The sequence below is a fragment of the Centropristis striata genome, chromosome 7 (assembly GCF_030273125.1).
Source record: "Centropristis striata isolate RG_2023a ecotype Rhode Island chromosome 7, C.striata_1.0, whole genome shotgun sequence".
Lineage (NCBI taxonomy): Eukaryota > Metazoa > Chordata > Actinopteri > Perciformes > Serranidae > Centropristis > Centropristis striata.
This window is the reverse complement of record NC_081523.1, coordinates 23,204,035-23,217,138: the sequence shown is the minus strand read 5'-3', so window position 1 is coordinate 23,217,138 and position 13,104 is coordinate 23,204,035. Positions and strand designations below refer to the sequence as shown.

Genomic DNA, 13,104 nt, shown 5'->3' with positions numbered 1-13,104 from the left:
TTTAGCATTGCTTTCCTATAACTATGTAAGAGTCATGACAGTAAAAATGTAAAGATCAAAATTGATGCAGCAGAACCAAATATATTCCATGCATGCTTTTCCTTGTTACAGCCTGGTGCCTACATTACCCACAGTATAAAATTAGTTATCATGTACATCTAACTAATTTATATCTAAAAATAAATAAACAAATAAAAATAATAATAATAATAAAAAAATAATAATAAAAAATATTTTATTTTAAATATGGAGACCTTTTTATACATAATTCCTTTAGCAAATGGGTTTCACAGTGAAAACCATTACATCCATAATATGCAGTAGTACTGCCCAAGAACTGTGAAAATGCATTTAAAGTCAGAATTCGGTTTAACAAAACTACAAATAAAGCATTTAATTTGTCATCTTTTGAAAATCAAATAATTGCTTTATTGCATCTGAAGAGCCTCTTCTTGTTGTTATGGGCTGTGAGCATAATGGAACCATCATTTCCCATATTTTCACACATACTTAACTTAGGAGTCTTTTGTTTTTCACTTGGCATTTTTATGAGGATATTACACCGAGAAAACAATTTCACCACATTTTTAATACCTGTACTGGACCTGTTAATCATATTGTATCACATAGCAGATTGCCCAGTTGTCCATGCTGCTTAAGAACTAAGGTTTTATGTCAGCGTGGGAGGGAAGTCCTCACAGTGCTCATACTCCTATATAAAATAAAGATAATTTGATGTGATAGAAAGCTCCATAACAGCTACAAAATAGACATGCTGGTGAGATTGTTTGCTCAACTGCTGTTTCCAAAGTCAAGAATTCACTTAAACCTTGGAGGATAAGAAAGTTTTTCATTTCATTCCCAGCAAAACACACCACACTAAAGGCCCTCTTTGCTCGTTTGAATGACAAAAACCTCGGGAGACACCACAGTGTCTTAATCCAACATTTCATCACTTTATAGCAAATTAAAGACACAGGAGAGTAAATTGGTGTGTTTGATATGCTGTTAAAGAGTCAGCACCTGGCAACAGAAAATTTAAAGTATACAGCTTCAAATAGGAGCCGGCGCTGTAATTACATCTCTGGCGTAACATCGCACAGTCAGTATTGTAATTAGCTGTTGTCACACTATACTTAACAGCAATAAATCTAACCCTGACCTGAAATTGTGCCCGGGAGTAAACAGTGTGAATGGGAGCGAACATGCATTTAAACCAGATCTCTACACACACGCGACTGCAGACAACCACACATAAACACACCCTCATCCATGCGTACATTACGACCAGTTCAAAAACGCATGCAGAAATCACACACAGTCACTCCCACTGTCAAACACACACACCTATATGGGCCTGTTCACTGTGAGATTATAAAAGCATTGAGATTATAGAAAATATATTACGTAGAACAGGTGAGACTGTCAAGTTGAATTTGGAATTATGTCAGCTTAACATATACACGTTCAGTTTCTCACATTTCTACTCTCTGAAGATATCCGAACACTGGCTTATCTGTGTGTTACCTGCACACAGACGTAAACCAGCACAAACACACAGACCACTCACACCGAACAAATACCTCATTCAAGGCTTGTTAAATCACTTGTGTAATGAAATATTTATCCCTCTGCCTTTTCCAGATAACAATGTAACAATCCAACATTAAAACTAAAGCAAACACAAACCTGCCACAGCAGATTGATCAATTTGCCACAGAGCACAAACGACTGTTTACATTGTCAGCGAAGGCCAATCTACTTTATAATAATGAAGAGATATCATTCACTAAATGTTAAATTGCTCTCTGCACCATCAGTTCTACCACCACGCGCATAATTATACTGACATTGCTTTCAAAACACCCAGCAGATTGAGAGGCCTGATCTGTATTCATGCACTGTATAACACATGCCTGTCACTTCTGGCAGCGAATCCATTATTTCTGTGTTTCTCGTTACCTCCGCTCTGTTCTCGTCCCCTCTCTTTCCAAATCCCTCTTGTGTGTTTCCCTTAATTTATTCTGAAAAATACATATTGAGTGAATCATTTCCATAACGGATTTTCTCCTACCTGGTATCCAATTAAACTCTCTCAGGGCAGGGTCTGAATTGAGAAGATTAATAGAAAATAGTCTGTTACTGTAACACCTGAGGAGAGCCTGTTTCGGCTTCGTCTCATTTCTCAGAGACGATTGGGTGGAATTCCTCTTGGGAAACATTGAGACGATAGGTCAAGTTGGAGCACTGCAGGACGGACGCGGACGTGCTATTCAAGCGGTATATTTAGACTTCAAAATGGGATCTCCAGACATGCACAGATTTTTTGTTTTGGATCTATTTTAGGTCCTGCATCCTGCCCAGTGTTTATCTGTTGCTGAAAAATGTTTGGCCACTTTACAGCCCCCTTCCAGTTATGTGATACACCCATATCCTGTTAGTTTCCTCAGGCACTTCCTGATTCACCCAGTAAATAGGAAGTCACCTGTGATTATGCTTCAAACAATAGCCGAACAATAGGGCCTGTGCTTACCTTCCCCATTGTGTTGTACTCCATGGCAATTTCCCGAAAGAAGAAGTAGATGAAGTCCCCGTAATCGACTGCCTGGACAAAGTAGGGCTCTGTAGGAGGAAACAAAAAAAGCGACATAAAATGTGAGCTAAAGTGACGTTTTTACCGTGACAAAACAGTTCTGACACCATATTTCACAGTAAACAGCCGGAATATCTGTCATATTATGCAGAAAAGTACCGACTGTGAGCCTTGAGTGCCTCAATCTATCATCCATCATATCAGCGAAACACTTTGCATGCAAGGAAAGCAGGATCTCTCTATTGAGTTTTGACAGGCCGGACTTGTGCTTGTTTCTCCCCAGGGCAGAGCAATTTCCTGGCTACATCAACTCTACCAGGGCATGTTGGCAAAATGACTGCCTCAAACAGAGCGTGCAGCATTAGCATAAGTGCTCCTGCTCTTCATACCTAGACTCATACACAGAGGCACATATACACAAATCATAAATCACAAACACATGACCAAGCATGCATGTCAAAACACAAGTTTGTTTTCTAACAGTCAGCTTGGTGCTTTCAACCATAGAGACTTTGTTTGTGTGTCCCCCACTCACCTTTCAGCCATTTGGAGTCGTGTTTGACAGTGCGCAGAGTCGGGCTGTCTCCTAGGCTACGATAGATGACCGCATCGATCGCTAGAAAGTCTGTTACGGTGGCCGAGTACAGCTTGCCATCTGGAGAAGGAACACAGAGATGGAAGGAGCAATAAGAGGGAAAGAAGGAGATGGAGAGGGCAGGAGAATGAAGAGAGAATGAAAGAGAGAGCCATAAAGGAAGAGAAAAGGTGAAGAGAGTGAAGTTCAGTCAAAAGAAAAACACATAAAGCCACTCAGAGATTCCTGCTCTCTGTGGCTGGATACACAAACACATTTCAGATGGCTCAGACCTGGAAAATGAATGAATCACACAAACCGAAGAGACTCTCTGATGGACAACAAACAAGGCTGTACACACACTTAAACATGTTGCACATTTGTAATTGCTCGCTCTTTGCAAACACACTTCAAAAGCACAAACAAACACTGAAGCCTTGGATTCACACACGCCGAAACACACACTTATGCACGTACGTACACACACATGCTCCACAAACACAATCCACCACCAGCATGACCTCAGCCTGCCTTGGCTATAACCACAGTGGAAACTCAAACTACATAATTGAAAGGATAGCAGGCAGAGGAACCCTCTTGATTACTCAGTGCTTCCAGCTCCTTCCAAGCGGCTCTGCTACACATTAACTGGTCAAGCTAGGCGTTGACTCTCCTCCTCAGCTTTAAACAGGCTGGGACAGCTCATCAATACGGCCATAAATCGGTTCACAGCAAATAGGAATGGGGACTGAATGTCTTTAGCAGCCTGTGGGTCAGTTGCATCAGAAGAATCTCACCCCGCCAACGGAAAGCTGACTCATTCTGGTCCCATCAGTTTGTGACTTATTTTTAATCTTGTGCATTTTGAAAGAAAGTGTATGAGAGACAAAGAGGATGACAGAAATGTGCAATAAAAACAGGAGAAAGACTAGTTTTTTTCAGTTACCACAGTACTATTGATGTGTTTCCAAAGAGTTCTAAAAAGCTTCAATTTCTGTGATTTGCTCCAGTGCATGTAACACAGATTGGCTCTCATTCTTGACATGTTGTCAGAGAATTGCCATTAGAATAAACCACAGGGTATTAAGAACAATATTAAATACGACCACAACTAATCCCCTCGCTCAAATAGACTCAACTTTCCCATCTAGCTCAAACATGCTCCAATGTTTAATAAGTGCAGATAGAAGAAAATTAGGATTAATGTTTTTGCCTCATGGCAGTCGGTGAGTAGTGGTACTATCACACATACTTAATCTATTTTCACCTCATGGAAACTTGTGTGAGTTTCTCTCATGTGCAGCCGCAGGAAAGGACTTGAACATCAGAGCGATGATAAATGTTATCAAGAACTTCCAACACATTCTCACTTCCAGCTCATCAAATACGGATGCTCGGTCAGTGGCCTGATATTACAAAATATGATGCTTTAGGGATCCACCTAGCATCAGTTTTTTGACATGTTATTGGCTAGGGAAGATGTGTCATTTTCCATTGGCTTTATAAAATAAACTTCCATGTTCACAATAAATGTACAGTTTGGATTAAAATGACTACTTCCATATGTAACTTCTAGACACACGTTTGTAGGACATAGTATAGAACATGTTGTAGAATGTGACGTACACATACTAAAGTTCATTTACAAGTTATATTAAACAATTGTGACTTTTGGTTTCACACAGGAAAAAAACACCAATTCATGCTGTAATGAAGAAGACTTGAAGCTAGCCGTTGAGACCATGAACTCATTAGGAAAATGCTTAATGAGGTAATAAATCAAGTGAGAAGTAGGATCTTTCTCACAATTGAACTTCTTTTTGCAATTAGTGGAGTCGCCCCCTGCTGGCCGTTAGAAAGAATGCAGGTTTAAGGCACTCAACTTCACTTTTCAGATCTGGAGGTTGCAGCTTGCAAGTCTAATAATGAAATAATCTAATAATGACGACAATGGGTGTATCTCATCAAACCATTGCGTCTCATACAGATGTTAAAAAGGACCTTATGCCTCCGGATCTGGTGCCAACTGACGGGGCAATGGTATATGACAAGTTGGGAGTGAGAATGGGTTTATGCTTCAAACTACTTAATATAAGTAAATTGTTCTTTTGACATGTATAGATGCATTTATTCTTACCAGCAAAGAGAGCAACATTGGCGTGCTTGGCATCATACGGGCAGCGTGCCATCCCACTGATCTCCTCCCCCAGAGCCTCAAGGGTGTCCGTCTAGGGTCACAAAAGAGGTGAAAGGTCAACAGCGGGTCAAGACAATACGGTGCTGTCAAGCAAAACAATGGGTTTAAAATACAGCTAGGACAGGAAATGTTGGTTCCCAGTTGAAGGAAAAGATCTGGGAGAGGTAAATTAATGTCAAAACAACAGCAATCTGAAGACAATTCTAGGGAAAAATAAAAAAGTTAAAGAAATGAGAGAGAAATGTGGTGTGAGTTATAATAGAATAGCCCCAAAAAGCTGTGGTCGCCAGCCCATCAGTGTGCCCATCTAACTCTGACCTTAACCAATATCCCATGGATACCACTTTGGTGTTGGTCTGAGAGCTGTCAAAGCAGCCCATCTGGGAGTATCTGGGAAACTGTCATGGAGGCAGATTAACAAAAACTGACATTTTCCACAGCGACATGTTCCACACCATGGGTGGATGTGGTTTGCTTCCTCCTGCTATCATTTATCCTTCAGCTCTACTGGTGTTAAAGAAGAGTTTTAACAACTCTCCAGACAGATCTTTAGCCCATATACTGCTGTGCTTCCCCCTGCCCTGATTTCTAAAGTCTGTGCTTTTGCTGTGAAGAAGAAATAAATGGGCAGAGGAAAAATGGGTGAGCACATGGCCCTAAGCGGTGAACGTGAGAATTTTTTACTAAACCACAGTAGTTTTTAAATAGTTTATCATACAGTAGTCATTATTTTAGATTTTGCAGCCTCAACTTTGTCATGTGCTGAGAGCTTTACCTTCGGCAAGACTTTGTGTATTTGATTTGGAATAGTTCAGGAGAGATCCTGGTTTTAATTCTGTCGGTGTAAAAGATGCCTTTTCTAAGCACTGAGAGTGTAGTTTATTCAAACATACAGCTCGTCTTTTAGTCATTCATTAGTCCCATTTCCATGAGCTATTTTGACGCCTCGTCCATTGTAGTTTAGAGCTTAGTGGGATGATCTTTGTGAATTGGAATTTAGACAAGATTTTCTTGTTTTGTGCCTAGTTTGGTTACAGTGTGATTGGCAGGGCATGGTGGAGGATCATATGTGGGTGAAAGGTCATTATCTTCCCGCTATGGGTTGTCTTGTCTACTGCAGCGCGACTGAAGACACTCTCTTGCCCCGGCTAAAGACCAGAGATGAACACAAACACACTCGAGAGGAGAGAAGAAAAGCCATACTGCACTGGCCAAAGGCTGAGGTCAGCGAACATTACTGAACACACTGTTTGCCTTCAGAGTTCACAATACATAGTCATTTTTCCTCTCTATCTCTGTTTCTATCTCTCTCGTTCTCCACTTCCTCACTTTCTCCCTCTCTCTCGACAAAGAGAGACGTAGCTTGCCAAGGCTGCAAACTGCTTACGCCGCCCTTTCTGGTCTCTAAACAGGTCATTTTGTTTTCTATTCCTGTCTCGGAGGAAACGGTTATCATCTGCCCACTAAAAAGGTCACACACACTCCGGCGCAATGCTGGAAAATCCTGCCAGAGAAATTGTTGAGGCTGATTTGGCAGAGAAAATTACAAGTGACCTTTTACAACAAACACAGAACCACCAGCAGCAGCACATTTCTCGATTTCTCATTCCTTCTGTTTCTTCAGAAATTATAGGAGGATAATATGGAGCCGCGCTGGTTTGAAGATATATATTGTTATTAGACAGGGGAGACTGTAATTATAGATTAGGTTGACTTAATCATAAGGGACATTGGTAGCTGAAGGTCAGGTGCGTCCACTGAATCAGAGCGTCTGGGTGTACAGAGCAGCGGGGCAACTCGGCTAAGCTTGAAACGTCAGCAACTTCTGTGTCAGCTACCTAACACAAACAGTCCCTCCTCCTCTGACACATCACAAACACACACTCACATATCTCTCACGCCACCACGGCTACCCCCACCCCTTCGTCTCCTCAGTTGATTTCACCGAGTCAGTGACCTCTGTCTACTGGGCTTGGCTGGCTGTCACTGATCTATTCCTGCCGTTTGAACAGAGGAAGACACTCCCAGCCCAGCCGCAGATACACGTACAACTCCCGTCTCCTGTCAAGTTGGCATGAGTGGAGAAACAACAGTCGACTGCTCACTTGCATGCTGTTAGTCCTGTCCAATGCAATATCTAATGTTTAAAAAATTGGCAATAGCAATCCATAAAACTGCCACAGTGAGCTACAAGATTTTTAAACATTACCAAAATGAAATTTGATGTTCAAACAGCCAGATGGAGTTTTTTTCCCCTTGTTTAGCAAGCAAACCTTATTATGCTGTCAACTCCACTGGCTGAGAAAAAAATAAAAAGAAGTGCTTCTGCTTTATAGAAGCACAATTCAAAGTAATGGGAAGGAAACCCTAGCGCTGTCTCACTTCGTCAGCACCGCCTTGACAACACACTGTTCTGTTGGGATACTGTAGCTTAGCAGACAAATGTACAGTAACCTTGGCTCGGGGTGCAGTGTATCTAGATGAATTAATTACTACTACAGCTCATTGGTGTTTTCCATAGGCTATATGCTAATTAATTAGACAAACACAATGTAGATCCAAAACATGCCCATCAGGAGTGTTATAATTGGTTCAGCATCGGCTTCAGCTTGCAGGGTGAGGGACACTTTCTGCTTCTGTGTCCCTGTTGTTTTTATGAAGATTCTTTTATGAGCTTTATTTATCATGGCTGAGGGATTTGTGAAATCTTATAGAGGACAAACTTAGGGTAAACTGAGCCAGTGTCCCACTTATTATTAACTGTTTGCTTGAATCAGTTTCCATTCATTCATCTACCCATTTTCTTCCACTTATCTGAGCCAGCTTGCGGGGCCAGCATGCTATGTTTCCGGCATTATTTTCCAGCTCTTCATATAAAATGTCAGAAAATAGTTAAAAATGTCCATCCCAGTTTCTCAAAATCCAAGATGTTCTCGTTTAGTCAGTCCAACACCTAGAGATATACTTAATTTTATATGAGATTGGCAGGAAATCTCCATCTTTAAAAGCTAAAAATAGCATTTTTGCATTAAAAATTAGAAATACAATTATTGGTTATCAAAATATTTGCTTTTCTGCAGCATATACTTATGCAAAGCTAATTTATGTGACAACATCTTGGCAGTTTGCCTGGTTCATGGTGTTTTAATTCTTGGTTTCAGAAAAGGCAGCCTCAGACAGTTTCATAGATTATCATAAAGGAAACAATTAAAATCACTTTTTTAAAATACACCCTACAGTGTCCCACAGTTTTGCCGCTGAGTTGAATCCCCAAACATTTCTTTGTATGCAATCCATATTTCCAACTGCACAACCTTCTCCATCTCTAAAGGTCAAGTGCACAAGTTCACACCTGGGCCAGGAGCGCTTGTGTGAACCAAACAAGGACACATCTCCCTGGGAGATTAATAGTCATGGCCCATTTCTCTGCAACCTGTTTCTGAGCTCTGGAAGGATGAACCCATTCCCTGACCACCTTTTACACAAGAGCATGAAACTGGAGTCTCTGCAGCTGGTGAAAGAAATATGTTATTTTAGCCGACAGAGGAAGAAGCTAATTTATCTGACCCTTCAACTCCTGAAAATGATTAATCTTTTCTAGTGGTAACCAAACATTGCACAAATATGACAGTTAATTATGTGTCCTCCTGACTGATGAATAATTGTTAATCTATTACCTTTCACACTGTATGCTATTATCTTTCTTTGTGATGAACATTATGTCAGTTCCCTTGAAAAGCTGAGCTATAGAAGAGGCATGTGTGGGTGTATCTTCACCCTGTTGATTACAATAAATCCCTCCATGTGCATTAATCACATTTCAAATGCAAAGACTTGGCATCGATGAAATTTCCCAGTACACCTCAGTCCACCAGCATCAAGTTGAGGACGCATCACCTGGGACCCACTGCCTCAAAGCCTCCCCACTGATTCTCCCCGATTCGCCCGGCAACAGGCGATGAAACTGACTCCAGTCATATATCAGCCCAGCTGGATGGGGTGTTTATTATTGCAACACAGCAAGGGAGTGACAGAGGGAGAAAGCAACAGAGGGAAAGATGGCGGAGTGGTGGGAGCAATGGATGGGGAGAGGAATTAAGGCTGGCAGGAGAGGAGGAGAGAGGGGGGGAGGGTAGGAGGATGAATAGGAGAAGAGTGGGAGTTGGGTGCTGTGTTGTGCCCAGGGAGAGGACTGTGCCATGGCTGCCAAGGTGTCTGTCTCTGTTTTTTCTGTATGCATGCATGCGTGTGTAAGTGTGTGTTGACAGTACCAACACAAGGTAAGGGGCGGATAACAAAATGAAGCTAATGAAGAGAGAAAATGAATAGGTTTGAAGGGGAAAAAAGGAGAATCAGACAGAGGTACAAAAATAAAAAGGTAACCAGGCAGGAAAGGTGTTAGAACAGAAGACAGCATGAGGTGTTGCTGGTTTGGGCGGGAGCCCTCCCTGCCCCCTCTGCCCCCCCTCACTGTCTCCCTCCACCTCTGCTCACCCTCCATCCCTCCCGCTCGCCCTTGCAGCGTTGTTGATTAATGTGGGATGAGGCTGGCCCCGAAACAGAAGCTCTTTTCAGCGCTGTCACACTGGGGAGATGGAGAGGCAAACTGTGGCCAAGGTGGATTTAACCACAAACACACACACACATAGACACATACACACACTTTCGACCAAGCAGAGTGGATGAGCCCAGCACGCCATCAAAGGCCTGGTATCTGCCCAGAGAGTCTGCCAGCCTGCCCACAGTACAATGTGCCTGTGTGTGTGTGTCTGGTGATTTTGTAAAATGTGCGTGTTGTATGTTTGCCTGTTTGCACAGTTGTCAGTGTTTGTACGGGTGCAAGCACGCTTGTGTTTTTTTCCCGTACACTTGTGCCCAGGCATTTGTATGTGCATTTGTGAGCTTGTGTGAAGTGATCAGGTCATTTTGACAGTATAATGTTTAAAATGCCGTCAGTTTCTCGTTTAACAGACGATAAATTATCTGAATTTAGTCATGGCATATTGATTCAACTATTTCCAGAATAAAACGGTTATTTTATTCAAATAAAAATAATTACAGTGGAGTCAGTGGATTTTTTTAGGGAAAGAGCAGCTGCAGATGCATTGATGAAAAAAACTTCTCTTTTATCATAGTGTTATGGACAGATGTGACAGATGTCAGAAAAATATGAAGTCTTTTTATTTTTCTTTATATTTATTTATTTAACGAAGGATAGGAACGGTGGAGAAAAATAGCTAAGGACTGACAAAAAAAGAAGGTGACCTAGAGAACTTCATAATACATACTGTATATAAACAAACAAGCTGACAAAGACAAACATAACAAACTAGAAAATACAAACTAAAAATAAATAAATTAAAGTGGAGGACTAAATCTTTTTCCTTTCTTTCATTCCTCGTTTATTTTCAGTTTACATTAACATCGTCCGTCATGTGCTGTGATTTATATACAGTGTGCATTGATTTTTATGTTTGCACAGACAAGCGTGCGTGTGTGTATTTATGGCCATTTTACCAAGCCTCACTGTGTTTTACAACACTTCCCTTTAACTCCACCAGACTAGCAGCAATACCAGTGCAGTAACAGCTAAAACACAAACCTTGAAACCATAACCGGAGGGGCTATAAAAGCTAACCACGCCTGATAAATGCAGAGACATAAATTCCACTTTCCCTGCAGGAGAAGTCAGTGAATTGAAAGATGTCCACTCTGTGTGCTTGGCATGCCGAACCACAAAAGCAACGGAGCGGAGGTGTCTTGTTTCTCTGGTAAACAGATCTAGTGAAGCAAAGCAGGAAAGTTTTCCCCACAGGCCACCTAGATAACATCTCCGTGTGCTTTGACCATCAAATCACATCCTCACAAACCAAACAATAACATCCTTCAGGACAGAACCTCAGCTGAGTCTTTCTGTTTGTCCTCCTGTCTTTCTTACAGTCTGCCTGTCTGTCTGATCTTTCTTTGTTGCCTGTACGATGTTTTCATATCTTATTTCTCTGGATGACAGCTCATCTACAATGTCACCCCTCTCCATACTGGCATGACATGACAATGATGCAACCACACTTATCTTTCTCTACACTTGCATTTGTTCTGACTGCATTACTTATGATCAAAAGCTAGTCAACACCTTTGCTAACACAATGAAACACTAAGCAAGTGCAACAACACAAGTCATAGCAAGAAAAACTAATAATACTAACTAGCCCAAAAGCTAGAAGGCCATCTCAGCATCTACTATGCAGCCTTTAATTCCACAAGACTCTCGTCAACAACTAAAAAACAATTGCAGATTTACTCTTGTCTGGCAGCCTCTTGCTCATTCACTTGCCTTTATTTCTTCTTAGCTTCCCCTGTCAATGTACTCTTTAGTATGTCCATGGAGGCTGATCAACTGGCTCTAGTCCTGGTGGTCCAAGGCTCATGAGCTAGTGGGGTAAACACGAACACTCCCCGGGTGCTCCGATCAGTCCTGCCAGCACGGCTTGCTGAGCTAGCTGACAGCAGACATAGCTATCAGCAATTACCGATTATGCCATAATGCCAAAGAAAATGCCATAAAGCACCAAGACTTCAGGCAAACTGGAGGACATCAGAGGATAAAAAAAGGAAATATTTTCACCAAAATCAGTGACATAGCTGCTGGTGGGTGAGTCAGTCCTGTAAAGCCACTTCTCTCACATGGCAAGAATCAGGGAGCAGTGTGAGAATGACAGAGACACCATTCTCTCAATTAAAAGTCAGTTTAGAATCAAAACTAATTTCAAACTGTTGTTTTTTTAGGTTAAATAGTTACATAATGTGGTTTTATTGGTTAATACAATTATGGGAATTGCCAAAGCTATTCTTTTCTGGTTGCATGTTTTGCTATCCTAATGCTGCACCAGCTGCTGAAGCTTACAGAAGTATTATGAAATTGCCATGAATGAGCTAAGATTTACTCAATGTAATGCAATGCTGCTCACTTTTCACACTAAGGTATCTGAAGACATCAGATTTATGTCACCAGGAAAGGATAAAATTAGGACAGTTTTAGCATTAGTTTGAAGACAGCCCATCTGCTTTCTATGTTTGTCTTTCCATCTGCCTGTAAGCTTTAAAAAATGTTTTTTGTATTATTTTTTTCTTTTTATTTATCCATCTGCTTCCCTGTATGCCAATCTTACTTTTTTCTTTATGTCTATATTTGTTTGACATCTCTATTTTTGTCCATCAAGTCAATCTTGATGTCTGTGGGTTTTATGTCTTGACCCCAGGTCATTTACATGCATCTTCACAAGGTGTTTTTTGCTTTTCCTAAAGGAATCTTGAAACTATTCCAGACATGCCCGCATGAATACGATGAGACAGGCATCAGTTTACAGGGGAAGGTTGAATCACATTTCAGGCCTGTGCCTTCAGTGTGCGTGTCTGTGTGTTTGTGTGAGTTTGCATGCAAGAAGGCCGGTAGTTGGGTTTCTCTGCTTCTAAATCGAGCGTGTCAAAGTACACCTGGAGATAAAGACATAGGAGGAGGGCCTGCTGAGTTGTGAAAGTCATCCATCTATGTCCATCGCTTCATAGCTCAACCCCCACCTAAACTCCCGCATGGTTGGGGTTGCATGTTAAAACTATCCCTGTGTTTGTGTTTGAATGTGTGAAGGAGGAAAAAATAGAAAGAGAGGCAGAAGACAGAGAGAATAGGAGATATATGAGACTAAATGCACAAATTATGTATGGAAATGTCTGTCATTGAGG

General features: G+C 41.3%; 1 protein-coding gene across 2 annotated transcripts in view; it reads right to left on the bottom strand.

The window, feature by feature from the left end:
- sema6a (sema domain, transmembrane domain (TM), and cytoplasmic domain, (semaphorin) 6A) overlaps window positions 1–13,104 on the bottom strand; it is a 122,077-nt gene that overhangs the window by 42,273 nt on the left and 66,700 nt on the right. For both annotated transcript variants that reach the window (XM_059336338.1, XM_059336339.1), the window contains exons 7-9: window positions 5,305–5,395; window positions 3,129–3,248; window positions 2,534–2,622 (exon numbers count right to left, since the gene is read on the bottom strand). In XM_059336338.1, coding sequence (XP_059192321.1) covers window positions 2,534–2,622; window positions 3,129–3,248; window positions 5,305–5,395 — 300 coding nt within the window. The remainder of the gene's footprint in view (window positions 1–2,533; window positions 2,623–3,128; window positions 3,249–5,304; window positions 5,396–13,104) is intronic.